Source organism: Panthera leo, chromosome B1 (genome assembly GCF_018350215.1).
Source record: "Panthera leo isolate Ple1 chromosome B1, P.leo_Ple1_pat1.1, whole genome shotgun sequence".
In the NCBI taxonomy this organism is placed as follows: Eukaryota; Metazoa; Chordata; class Mammalia; order Carnivora; family Felidae; genus Panthera; species Panthera leo.
In genome coordinates this window covers 103,082,798-103,097,155 of record NC_056682.1, presented here as the reverse complement: position 1 = coordinate 103,097,155, position 14,358 = coordinate 103,082,798, and the positions used below count along the sequence as shown (strand labels likewise).

General features: G+C 41.9%; 1 protein-coding gene across 5 annotated transcripts in view; it reads right to left on the bottom strand.

Annotated features, from left to right (window-relative positions):
* PRDM5 (PR/SET domain 5) overlaps positions 1 to 12,512 on the bottom strand; it is a 204,996-nt gene extending 192,484 nt beyond the window's left edge. For 3 of the 5 annotated variants that reach the window (XM_042935605.1, XM_042935608.1, XM_042935606.1), the window contains exon 1: positions 12,185 to 12,512. In XM_042935605.1, coding sequence (XP_042791539.1) covers positions 12,185 to 12,277 — 93 coding nt within the window. In that variant the 5' untranslated portion in view covers positions 12,278 to 12,512. The remainder of the gene's footprint in view (positions 1 to 12,184) is intronic. The other 2 variants (XM_042935607.1, XM_042935604.1) reach the window with 2 other exon arrangements.
* Positions 12,513 to 14,358: the final 1,846 nt, after the last annotated feature.

Here is a 14,358-nt window from a genome sequence, read left to right as displayed (position 1 = left end):
GTCAATATCAGACAAGAATTAAATTAATGGCTGAATGCACTAAACAGAATAAAGCAGAACATTATATAGTAATAAAAAATACATTCATGAAGAAGATCTAACAGGGAGAAAAGAGAAGTTTAAAAATACTAAAAATGCACAAACTTCCAGTTATAAAATAAGTCATGGAGATAAAAAGTACAGCATGGGGAATATAGTCAATAATATTGTAGTAAAGTTGCACAGTGGTAGTGACTATATTTATCGTGGTAAGTAGTAAGTCATGTACAGAATTGTTGAATCAGTATGCTGTATACCTAAAACTAATATAACATTGTATGTTAATTATATTTCAATAAAAAATGATTAAAATGGCCAGTTTTAGGTTATGTATATTTTTAAAAAATAATTAAAAACTTAACTAACTTTTCACCAAAATACATATGTATTATATAATACATATAGCATATATATATATGTGTGTGTGTGTGTGTGTGTGTGTGTTGTGTGTGTGCATGAAGAACTAGAGTGGGAGATTTTAAAACCTCTCCTTCAATACTGGACAGATTTATTAAGTAATAAAGATAATAAGTAAGAATATTTTTAAATGCCATTAATTTTAAAACTTAAGTTAAATATCCACCAAGGATTTGAAAAGGGTATCCCTCCTACCCTACCAATCCGAAAGGCCAATAAACCACAAAATCCTAACTTTTCTTGAGGAGAGCACTGGCTTAGCTGCTGCCACAGATCACAGAATGCACAGCCACCAGTCACCACACAAGCAGGTAAGAAATCAACTAACGCTTTAACAGCTAAAGGTACATGTGAGACAGCCTGCCCTTACAGAACCAGTGGAAGCCCCAGACATAAGCAGAGTTCACACACACGTGCAGAGTCTTCTCCAAAGATCTCCCATACAAGAAAGATTGGGGGACAGACAGGAGAACAGTCTCCCTCAGGGATGCAAGCATGCAGGAGCGAAACAGCATATGCTACAAGAATGACACAACACTCCACACCTCCTGCCCTGCCCTTTCTTCCACATAAGGAAAAGCCTTTAGGCACAGCAAGGGAAGCAGCACACTGTCACCTCTAGGACACAAATAAAGATCCATTGCTGCTAGAAGAAGGGCAGGAAGTAATGCAGGCTCAGGAACTTATACCACAACCATCAGAGGACTCCTACCTTTGTGGAAGGGACAAGAAACACTCCCCCAGCAAAACACCAAACTAAAACAAGGCGAAAGTTTGGCTCCTATGGAGAAGAGGTAGGAATGCAGAGAAGGCACAACTCCCAGGGCTCAGACTGATAAACCCTGGATAAGAATGAAGCTGGACCAAGATAGAGAATCTCAAAAAACAACACATAGCGGTCTACTACTGATAGAAGGGGAAGAGCAAGGCAGCATGGTGAAAACCCTCTATGGTTTAGGCATTCAAGGACAAAAGAGAGCTGAGAGTTGGGGCACCTGGGTGGGTCATTCAACTAGGCATCCGACTTTGGCTCAGATCATGATCTCACGGATTGTGGGGTTGAGCCCTGCCACAGGCTCAGGGCTGACAGCTAGGAGCCTGGGACCTGCTTCAGATTCTGTGTCTCCCTTTCTCTCTGCCCCTTCCCCACTCACTCATGTGTGCTCTCTCTCTCTATCAAAAATAAAAACAAGAACATTTAACAAAAAAAGAGAGAGAGAGAGAGCTGAGAGTAGAACAGAAACACTGAGAAAAACCTTGAGCACTCCAGCCACCCCCAGTACAAGGTAACTCTAGAAGGATCTAAAGCCTGTGATATATTGAAGGTAACAACAGCAACAAAATAATGCAAACCCATTTTAGCTCCTAACTAGATTGATCCAAATCCCCAGACTGACCAAAAAAAAAAAAAAAAAAGAGGTGTAAATAGCATAAATGCTATTTACTGCACTCTTGATCGTTTCACACATGATGCTGGCATTCAATCAAAACTATAACATACAAAAAAGCAAGGAGAAAAAAAAACATTGTTCAGAAACAAAGCAAGCAATGGAACCAGATTCAGAGATGACACAGATGTTGGACTTATCAGATAAGGACTTTAACAATAACTATGTCTACTTTGTAAAAGAATCTACTAGAGGGGTGCCTGGGTGGCTCAGTCAGTTAAGTATACGAACTCTTGATTTTGGCTCAGGTCATGATCTCATGGTTTGTGAGTCTGAGCCCAGCATCAGGCTCTGAGCTGACAGTGAGGGGCCTACTTAGGATTCTCTCTCTCTGACCCCTCCCCGTTGATGCTTGCTCTCTCTCTCTCTCAAAATAAATAAATAAATAAACTAAAAAATAATAATAATAACCTAATAGAAAAGGCAGTTGACATGCATGAATATAGGGAAGATTTCAGCTGAGACATGTCAACTATAAAATGGAGAGTCCAGTGGAAATACTAGAAATAGAAACCACAATATCAAAGATGAATTCCTTTTACAGACTCACCAGGAAACTTGGCACAGCTGAGAAAAGAATCAATAAACTTGAAGATAAGGAAAAAGAAATTACCTAAACTAAAACACAAAGTAAAAAAGAAAAAAAAAGCATAGAAAAAGCAGAACAAAGCATATAAAGGCTGTTGACATACTATTCTATCAAATGGTCTGACACACATGTAATTGGAGACCCAGAGGAAAGATTATACCAGAAATAAAATGTGAAGAGATAATGTCCAAGGATGTTCAAAAAATAATAAAAGACATCAAACCACACATAAAACCAAGTTTTTTTAATGAAAGACACATATTTAAATTTCTAAAATTCAAAGAAAAGTAGAAAAATCTTGAATGTAGACAGAAGAAAAAGATATTACGTACAGAATGTAAGACTTACAGCAGACTTTTTGTCGGAAACTACGTAAGCCAAAAAAAAAAATAAAGAAAAACAAATAAGCAACATCCATAATGTAGTGGGGGGCGGGGGGCTGTCAACCTGAAGAACATAGCAAAATACTCTTTCAGACATGCAAAAGCTGGAGAAATTCATTGGCAGCAACTTATGCTACTAGAAATGTTCAAAGAATATGGTTCAGGCATGAGGAATATGATCCCAGACAGTAACTTAGTTAAAAGCAAAAAAATTAAGAGCTCCAGAATGTTAAAAATATATAATAAAGACAATCTTTCTGATTTTTAATTGCTCTAAAAGTCAACTGATGATCAAAAGGGAATATAGCAGAAATGTAAGGTTTATAGCATAAAATAAAATAGCTGAAAATAGTGGTATAAAGGATGGGAAGGAGGATATGCAGGTACAACAACTGTATCTCACCACCTCTTTGACATCTCTCTCTGTTGTCTAACAGAAACCTCAAAATCAACATGCCTTTGGGGTGCCTGGTTGGCTCAATCGGTTAAGCGTCTGACTTGATTTTGGCCCAGGTCATGATCTCACAGATCTTCAATTAGAGCCCCACATCAGGCTCTGCACTCTCAGCCAAGAGCTTGGGATTTTTCTCTCTCCGTCTCTCTCTGTTCCTCCCCTGTTCACACTCTCTCTTCTCTCAAAAATAAATAAATAGAGGCACCTTGGTGGCTTGGTCGGTCAGTTTAGCATCCAACTTGGCTCAGGTCATGATCTCTGGTTCATGAGGTCGAGCCCCACATCGGGCTGCTGTCAGTGCAGAAGCCCACTTCAGGTCCCCTGTCCTCCTCTCTCTTCGCCCCTCCCCAACTTGCGAGCACACACGCACATGTGTGTGCTCTTTCTCTCTCCTGCTCAAAAATGAATAAACATTTATAAAATAAACAACTTGAGTTCCTGATCCTCCCCCTTCAAACCTGCTGCAGCCACAATCTTCCCCATCTCAGTTGCTGGCTGACAATACAACCTTCCAATTTCTCACACTAAAATCCTTGGAATCATCTTCAGATCTTTCCCCTTCTTTCACCCTTATTCCACCAGCATACTCTGTCACTGCTATCTTCAAACTACACTACCAGCATTGCCACCATGTTGGTCTAAGCCACCATCATCTCTCACCTGGATCACTGCAACAGAATCCTAACAAGTCTTCTAAGTTGCACACTTGCCCTGTGGCCAGTCATTCTCAGAAGGACCCTTGATAAACTCAAGTCAAATCATGTCAAAACCCTGCAGTGGTTCCCCATTTGACTCAAAGAAAAGTAGACACCTTTGCAATGGCTTGAAAGAAAGAAATGTGGCCCTTAGTAGGCTTCCCTTCATTAACTGACCTCCTCCCCTAGTACTCAGCCCCAGCTCACTCCCTTCCAGCCTCATTGGCCTCCTTGTCCTGGGACACAACAAGCAAACACCCATCTTAGGACCTTTGCTCTCGCTGCTGCCTAGAATGCTTGTCCCCTACAAATGTGCCATCCTGTAAGTCACTGCCCAAACCTCCCTTGCCTGGTGAGCACTAACTGGACCACCTATTTATAATAACATCCCCACACCCACAGCCAGGCACTCTGCCAAGTTATCGATACCCGGCTCTACTTTTTCTTTTTTCCTTAGCACTTACCACATTTTAACAGAGTATAAAATTTATCTAATATGTTCATTGTTTAGATTCTGTCTCTTCTCACTAGAATGCAAGCTCCACAACAGACAGAATCTCTATTTTGTTCACTACTGAATTCATAGGACAGATTTTGGTGAAGAAGATATATCTTGAATAATAACTATGTAAAACAGACCCGAATAGGGGCGCCTGGGTGGCTCAGTCGGTTAAGCAGCCGACTTCGGCTCAGGTCATGATCTCACGGTCCGTGAGTTCGAGCCCCACGTGGGGCTCTGTGCTGACAGCTCAGAGCCTGGAGCCTGTTTCAGATTCTGTGTCTCCCTCTCTCTGACCCTCCCCCATTCATGCTCTGTCTCTCTCTGTCTCAAAAATAAATAAACGTTTAAATAAATAAATAAATAAATAAATAAAGACCCGAATAAGTGGAAATTGTGGCACACTGACAGCATAAAATATATTCAGTCATTAAAAATAATCAATTACAGGGGCACGTGGGTGGCTAAGTCGGTTAAGCATCCGACTCTTGGTTTCAGCTCAGGTCATGATCTCATGGTTCAGGAGTTTGAGCTCTGCATCAAGTTCTGCACTGACAGTGCAGAGTCTGCTTGGGATTCTCTCTCTTCCTCTGTCTGCCCCTCCCTCGCTCTCTCTCTCTCTCAAAATAAATAAATAAAACATTAGTAAATAAATACATACATAAATAAATAAATATTAAAATAATAAATGACAGCCAAAGTAGATTACTTGAAGGGATTTCCATTAAATACTGTTGAATGAGAAATGCTGGATGATGAAATGAGTTTACTCTTTTTCTCATTTTTGTGAAATAATTTTTTTAAACTATATGAGTTGATGTGTGTCTGGATGGTAGTATATGAGCATGGACACAGCACTTTATCAGTATAGAGGAAAAAAAATTTTTTTCAGTGAAAAGGATATATGGAATTATCTGAGTTCAAATTGATTAATCCACTTATTATTAATATAACTTTCCTCAAAATCAGCCCCCTCATCGATAAAACAAGGATAACAATGGCAGTATAAACCTTGCAGGCTTCTGGTAGGACTTGAATATGAACTGTGTGATGCATTCAGTGACTACTGTCTCTGTCATTCACCTTTCTGTCACTAGCAACTAGCCCAGTGAGTGCCTAACAATTTCAGGGGCTCAATAAATATTTGTTGAAAAAATTAACCACAGCTATTATTATCGCACACACAAAAAACAAAATGTGAAGTTTCAGAGAAAACATCCGTTTAAGTGGATTAGTTATATATTTTAAAATCTGTAACAACACCAGGATATACAAAGCTGCTTTGAGTCTCTATCCTAGAGTATAAATGTGTAAACAGAAAAGAGATAGCACACATGGCAGGCATCAATGGTGATGATTTTCCCTCTGATTATGTTTCCAGGTTAGTTATCATCAGCCACCAGGAAATATAAGCAAACGTTCACTGGCAGAATTCTAGCTCTAGCATAAAGATCCATTGTTTCTTCATGAGATTCACCTTCCAAGCTGCTCAACAAAACACTTTATTCCGCAAAAGCTCATCTCCTTATATTAACATTTATGCATGGTGATTGTTCCTCTATGCTTTTACTTACTTTTCTTTTTTTTTATTTTTTTAATGTTTATTTATTATTGAGAGACAGGGACACAGAGTGCGAGCAGGGGAGGGGCAGAGAGAGGGGGACACACATAATCTGAAGAAGGCTCCAGGTTCTGAGCTGTCAGTACAGAGTTCAACGTGGGGCTTGAACCCACAAACCACGAGATCATGACCTGAGCCAAAGTCGGACACTTAACCAACTGAACCACCCAGGTGCTCCCTTACTTTACTTTTCAGGGTACCTCTTTCCCATATGGTTTTCTAACCCTATACAACTTATTTTTTTGTTTTTGTTTTTGTTTTTTAGCTTATCTTAACTTTCATAAACTCAGATTTGAACTTTACTTCAGGTATTTTTCACTGGGATTTGACTCATTGAATGTCTCTACTGCAAATCCCTCAAAAAGAACCAAAGTGTTTGCCTTGGTTTGAAAGAGAGGGCGCTGGTATCACGGAAGACATGGGAGCTTGAGAGGCAGCTGTTAGCCGCAAGACTCCATGTGAAGCTTCTCTGGGCTCTGGTGTCATCATTTGTAAAATAAGAATGTGCACATTAGCTTACTTCTGAAGTTCTTTTTCTACTTCCCATGAACATACTTTTTCCTCCTTTTTGTAAGGGAACCACTCATTTGGGTTTTATTGCATGCCAACTCTGAAGATCTCACCAGAATCAATACTGAAAACAAGGCATTATATTCATCAACATGGTAGATCTGCAATGAATACATTTTATCAGGATCAGTATGTGGGGAACAACTCACCCCAGTTAGTTATCGTAACACGTTCCACAGAATCCAGGCCAAGAATTATAATTTGGAGCCCAGGTAAGATAGTAATGGCCCACCAAAAATATTTACATCCTAATTCCCAGAATCTGTAGGCTACCTTTACCTTACCTGATATAAGAGACTGTGCAGATGTAATTACATTAGGGATCCTGAGATGGGGAGATTGTCCTGGACTACCTGGGTCAGCCCGATCCAACCACAAGGGTCCTTATAAGAGAAGCCAGGAGGGTCAGAGTAAGAGAAGGAAATGTGACCACAAAAGCAGAGGTTGGAAAGATATAGAGCAAAGGAATGACCAAAGGAATGTGGGCAGCCTCCAGAAAACTGCAAAAGGAAAGGAGGTAGACTCGAGAGACTCTGGAAGGAACCACTCTGTCCACTCATTTTAGATTTATATTCTCCAAAACCATAAGATAATAAACTTATATTGCTTTAAGCCACTAAATTTGTGATAATTTGTTCCAGCAGTAACAGGAAACGCATACCCCAGCACTGCCAATAAGTTTTGTCCAGAAAAGTAGTTGTGTATAAAATCCTACGGTATCTGACGAAGTTTGAACTAGGAACACGTGTTTGTTCATGAGAAAGGCAAAGTATAGTGGGACACTGCCCTAGGGTTCATGGACACAGGATGGCACTCAGGAGCCACTTGGGCAAGAAAGCACAAGATTGAGAAGGAAGGGAGCAAGGAACAGAGCTTCCCAGGGGGGTCAATGCAGTTGCTGGTGTGTAGACAGGTGTCGGCAATGCTATTTACTGCTTCTACTGGAATTAGGGGACCAGAAATCTGGGAGAGACATTTTATTTCATTTATATTTAGTTATTTCCTTTTCAGCTTTTCCTCAGCCTTCCTGTTAATCTTTGGTTGTTTTTAAAAATATAAGCCCAGTTCAACTACACTACGCTTACGCAGGTTACAGGGCTTCTAGATATAAAGGAAAATAACTACATATCTGATCTGGTAAAGTTTTAGCCTGCTAGTGAAGAATGAACTGGAAAGAAGAAAAAGTTAAACGTCAGCATAAGGACAATTGCAAACATTTTGACAAAAAGTAATTATCCACCAAGTGTGCAATCTGTAACTGGGGATAATAATAAGCCTTCAAAGACTGTTGTACAAAATTAAAAAAAAAAATAAATAAATAAAATGGGGCGCCTGGGTGGCGCAGTCGGTTAAGCGTCCGACTTCAGCCAGGTCACGATCTCGCGGTCCGTGAGTTCGAGCCCCGCGTCAGGCTCTGTGCTGACAGCTCGGAGCCTGGAGCCTGTTTCCGATTCTGTGTCTCCCTCTCTCTCTGCCCCTCCCCCGTTCATGCTCTGTCTCTCTCTGTCCCAAAAATAAATAAAAAAACGTTGAAAAAAAAAAATTTAAAAAAAAAAAAAAAAAAAAACAAAGACTGTTGTACAATAAAATGAGATAGCATACACAAGTACACAGTAAACAGAAAACCCAAAATTCATACTGTGCGCTTGTGTGTGACACTTTCAGGCTGCCGACCCGACAGTGTCCTCTGTGTAAGGTGGTGCTTCAATGGAAATATTTAAACAACTCCTATGGGGCACCTGTGTGGCTCAATTGGTTAAGCGTCCAACTCTTGGTTTTGGCTCCGGTCATGATCTCACAGTTTCCTGAGTTCGAGCCCTGCACTGGGCTCCCCAATGACAGTGCACATCCTGCTTGGGATTCCCCTCACCCCTCCCCCACTCATGCTGTCTCTGTCTCTCTCAAAATAAATGAACTTAAAAAACAAAAAATAAAAAAAATAAACAACTCCTTTGTCTGCAATATGGCCTGTCACAAGGTCTAGCCCTTAAAGGACTGTTTCAATTTTTTTTATAATTTTTTTTTAATGCTTATTTTTGACAGAGAGAGACAGAGCATGAGCAGGGGAGGGGCAGAGACAGAGGGAGACACAGAAACCAAAGCAGGCTCCAGGCTCTGAGCTGTCAGCACAGAGCCTGATGCAGACTCAAACTCCCTAACACGAGATCATGACCTGAGCCGAAGTTGGGTGTTTAACCGACTGGGCCACCCAGGCACCCCAGAAGTGTCCACCTTATTCTAATTATTAGCAATTTGCAATGTGTATAACTTTGAATGAACTCAGGTCTCCTTTTTCTACTCAAGGGCTTTCCAATAGTCTCATCCATTCTTTCTACAAGAACAATTCATGGCTTACATAGAAACAGCTACGAAAGGACCTTCTCTTCATCCAACCTCTAATTTCCATAATGGCAAGAAAAGGAAAGGAGGTCCTTCCTTTTCATCTTATTCTCACTATGAAAATTTTCTACAGAAAGAGAGAAAGAGAGAGAGCTTGTGAGACAGCACAAGCTCAGGCCTGCAAAAATAGATTATTGCCAAGGAAAAACCTAATAGGGCTAAGGTGGGGCCAGGCATTAGGTGATTCTATTGCAGGGAACTCACTCTGGCAAACACTGCACAAAAAGGAGTGGACCTAAAAAAGGATTAAGGGGTCCCATTGTTAAGAAAAAATCAAATTGACCTGATGAATGTAGAGGGAGTGGAGTCTCTAGAAAGATCCCACAATGTCAGTACCAGTCTGGATTAGCTTCTATGAATTTGAAATCAATAGATGGCTTTAGTTGCAATTGTTTTTTTTTTCTTTCTTTCTTTCTTCCTTTTATTTATTTATTTATTTATTTATTTATTTTTGAGAGACAGCACAAGCAGGGGAGGGGCAGAGAGAGAGAGACAGAGAGACAGAGAGAGAGACAGAGAGAGAGAGATAGGAGACACGAGCCCGACGCTGGGCTCGAACCCATGAACCACGAGATAGTGACCTGAGCCGAAGTTGGACACCACCCAGATGCCCTGCAATTGGTTTTTTTTTGTGTGTGTTTTTTTGTTTTTATTGAAACAGAAGTGTTATACAAGCATGTGTGTTATAAAAGTGTGACAAAAATTTGTTATTTCTAACATATAAAGTGATATATTCCAAAACTTATTCAGAATAGGGAATATGAAAAGTTTAAGGTCTTTGCTGAAATACAGTCTTCTCAGACCCCTTGATCCTTGACTTATGGCCAGAAGGCCCATTAAAGGTAACGTGGGAAATATTTAATAATCAAGAAACTACACACAAACAGGTAAGGACATTCAGCTTTGACTTTACCATTCAGCTAAAATCTGCTATTCAGCTTCAGCTTCGTCCTCAGCCTTTGGAAGGCAAAGGAACTGAAAACTAATTCAGGGTTATTTCTGGCATCAGTGAACCTGTCCATGATTGATGACCTTTTGACTGAGTATCTTGTGATCATAACTAAATTATGTCACTAATAGTAGGACATCTGAATTCAATGCAAACATCTGCATATTCACTTGAAATATAGATAAGCATTCTAGATGTGATCGGGATGAAAAACTCTGTGTTTTACATGTTGAAATTGTAAGAGCCAGGAAAAGATAAGTGTCTATTTAGTACTGCAATAATAAAATAGACTAACATATGGTGATTTGGGAAGCTGTTCATTCTATATCCAAAAATAATAAAAAATGTCCAAATAACTAAATACATGGAAAAATAAGTTGGAATTTATAAAAATATCAAAAGAAAGTACATTGGCTAGCTGTTTCTAAAGCCTAAATAGTAATATAAGACACAATATAGGGATTATGTAATAATTCTAATTATTTGTATAACTTTTTAATTTATAACTATTAATAACAATAAACAAAATAATGTTTAAGAATTGTGTTTACTTTTTAATTAATTAAATTTAGGCCTGAGACTTTCATGAAAAATACATTTGGGAATTTTCTAGATGCCGTGAGAAAGGATTAAAAGCAGAATTTCAACTTCTGCTTTGAACGAATGTGGATGCTGACATTTACCTATTTGACAAAAACATCTATTCAGTTCATCTCAAATTCAGATAAAGTGTTTACTCCTGGTTTGTACCTTTGAGCATTCTTCCAAACTCCCATTTGAAAAAGTAAGTATGGGATTGGCTTCTTCCAGTTTTATCCTGGGAGATGCTTATAGGTCATGTTGTCAAGGAAGCCCTCTGAAGCACTGATCTTTCTTCCCCCTTTCCGATTTATACTCAGATGAAAGGCATCCTGGTGTCTCTGGGTGCATTCTGTGACCCTCTTGCTAGCATACCTTTCCTAAACAAGCCTGCTCTTGCCCAAACCTCGTTTTCAAAATATCTGTTCGGTGCGAGTGTGAACTTGGTAGGGATAGATCTGGAAAGAACATGAGCTTTGGACCTAGAAGCCATGGGTTTGAAGCCTCTGCACGAAATTTAACTGTGCATTACTTTTGGTTTTTTTCGTCTCTTACATGAGGATTAATACTGTTCTCAAGGGAGCTGTGCTGATGACGTTACTAATGTAGATAAAGTTCCAGAAAGGGGCCTTGACACAAAGTATCTGCTCAATAAACGGTGCCTCTCGTTACCCTGGGCATTTTACCACTGGCTTTGTGGTTCCAGATTGTACACATCCTGTGAAATGGCTGTAACACGTGTCTCATCAAATCCAAAAGTTTGTAATTTTCCAGTTATCTCTCCTCCTAGGCCTTTGTTTTCAACATCCAACATTTCCAGGCCATTCCCCCATGCATAGTGCAACGTGCCTGCCTTGCTCGTTTGTCTCTAAACTTCTGGAAAGAGAGATCTAGTCAGAGAAAATGCAAAGGCAGAGAAAAAAAGATCAGAGATTCTACGATTATCGAGTTGTCACCTCCCAGAATACACACAACACATTTTGGAAGCAAGGAAAGAACTTCTGAGTGTGTGAATGAGATTCCAAAACCTGTTTTGAGCCTCCCTCGGGATGACCCCCTCCCAAACCCTATAGCGAGAGCGAGGCGCTTCCGACCACATTTCCAATCACCCTAAAGGAAGAAAGGCGGCGGCGGGGCTGCGTGCGCGCCTGTGAAGACACCCGCCCACGCGCGGCTCCGCCAACGCAAAGACGCAGCTCACTCCCAGCACCGAGGAAGAGGGAGGCTCCATCCGGACTCACTTCCTGCAGGGGAAAGGAAAGACCTCTTGGTGCAGGGCGGCCCGCGGCAGTTCCGCCCCTGGACCGGCCGAGAGCAGAGCGCGCCCCGCAGGCACTTACGTGGCGCTGCCCGCTCGGGAGACGCGGCAGGCGAAGGCCGCCCCGTCGGCCCCGGCCTTCCCGCGGGGGTCCCGGTCGGCCCCGGCTAGGGGCGACGGCAGGGACGCCCGCAGAGCCCCCAGCCCTGAGGAGGGGCGACCCCGGGAGGCGCACAGAGCGCGGCAGGAGCAGGGGCGCGCAGGCTGCCGCCGGGTCACCCACCTTTCTCACTCTGCGGGCCGTGTAGAGCCCCATCCCGTCCTGAACCCGGGAGGACTTCAGGGAGAACCTGTCCGGCACGTACATGCCCAGCATTTTCCCGGCCGCGGCCGCCGCCGCCTCGCTCAGCACCAGCGCTCTGCGCCCGGGAGGAGACACATCGAAATTTGGGGTGCTGGGTGGAGGGGAGAGGCCGGCAGGGAAGGAGGAAATGGAGTTTTCCTCCCAGAATCCCCACCTCCCCGCCGATTCCAGGATCCCCCGCGGCTCAGCCCCTCCTAGTCCCGGGTCTGGCTCAGCCCGGAGCCGCCGCGGCCGCTGCTGCCATTGCTGCCGCGGGGGCGCGGGGGGCGCGGGCCGGGGCGCTGCGGTCTCAGAGACGCCGCGCGCTGATTGGCCCGAAGTTGGCGGCTCGCACCCGCGCCGGGCGCGGAGCCGAGAGCGGAGCTGACCTCGGGGCCTCAAACCCAGAGGCCGGCGAAAGGAGAGGACCAGCCTGCTCCCCGCGTCCAGCGCCGCAGCTTCGAGACCCGCCCTTGTCCAGCTCTGGGTTTTGCCGCGCTGAACTAGTTCTAGTTGGGAAATTGTACTGTTTTTAGATGCAAAACGAAATGGTCCGTGACACAGCTGGGGGCATCCTCCAAAACAATTTTATGGAGTTCCAGACTCTGAAAGTATGCTTATTGCCCGACTACTGAAAACCAACCCTGAGGACTAGGAAATTTGGGTCCTTCTTGCATTGTTTTTTTCATGCTTGTTTCAGGGATTTGAACTCGTAGGGGATCAGTAAGTATGGTGATTAACGTACAGGGAACGGGGGTGTACACAGTCTGCAACTAATCCATTTCAAGTTAATTCAAAATTTGTCTCGAACAATTTAAATATTTAAATCCAGTAGAAACTAGTTCTTGTATGGTGCTGTAACCCAGAGAAAGTGCTTACACTTCACAAGATACACCATTTCTGAATCCTCTCTTGCTTGGAAATCACCAGACCTGTGATAGATCTTCAGACATAAACCGAGGAGATGGGAGAAGGGAAAGCCCAAACAGCAGAACCCAGTATCGCAGGATGACAAAAGTCTTGTTTCACTGTTTTTTATAAAGTTAGGTATTGCAGTGTGCTCAGACGAAATTTGAAAAGGCGTTTGGTTGTTGTTTTGTTTTGTTTTGTTTTTCCCTTTAAGACAAGCTAGGAGTTTCCTATTCATTTCTTTTGATGGTCTTCATAATTTTCTAATCTGAGGTCTTTGGGAGTCCATTTGATGTTCCTTGTAAACCGTTAAAAATCATAATAATTTTGATAACATTAAAGACCACACTGTTAGAAAATAAAATTCAACTAAACAAATTTTAAAGATTTTATTGGGTTCATTCACCAATCCATGAGTGGGGCAGCATCCAATCTGGCAAATAGAAAAGAGCTCAGAGAAGCTGTACTAAATGAAAAATTCTTACGGGTAAAAGGAAGCAGGAACAAGGAAGTTATACCAAACAAAAAAGCAGATTGGCTGTTGCAAGGTTACTTTCTTTTAAGTGATGGCAGATGTCTCTGGCAGATCTAGTGCTTGGTCATCAGGCAACTCCTGATAACTGGTTTAAAATTACATTTCTAGAAGAGCCAAAGCTAATTAAGTTGCATCTCAGTTTGGTAACATGGGACTTAGCATAAGTAACTCCATTTTGAGCCTGTTGGCTTGTTGTTACCAATGCACAACCATGGAAATGATTTCTGTTTCTTGGAGACTATAAGAAAAGCCTTGGAACACAAACAGTTCCTAATTTCCTAAGTAGAAGAACTTTATTAAAATAATATAATAACAATATTTGGAGATTTTAAATAATAGGATAAATGATCCTCTTTGAAAAATGTAAGGGTAGGGGCGCCTGGGTGACTCAGTAGGTTAAGCATCCAACTTTTGCTCAGGTCATGATCTCACGGTTCATGAGTTGGAGCCCCACATTGGGCTCTGTGCTGACAGTTCAGAGCCTGGAGCCTGCTTTGGATTGTGTGTCTCCCTCTCACGCTGCCCTTCCCCTGCTCACACTGTCTCTGTCTCTCAAAAATAAATAAATGTTAAAAAACAAAACAAAACAAAACTTTAAAGAAAAAGAAACATGTAAGCGTAGCTTTGTCAGGGGTAAGAACAATGCCTTAATCAGAGAACATTGCCTTAA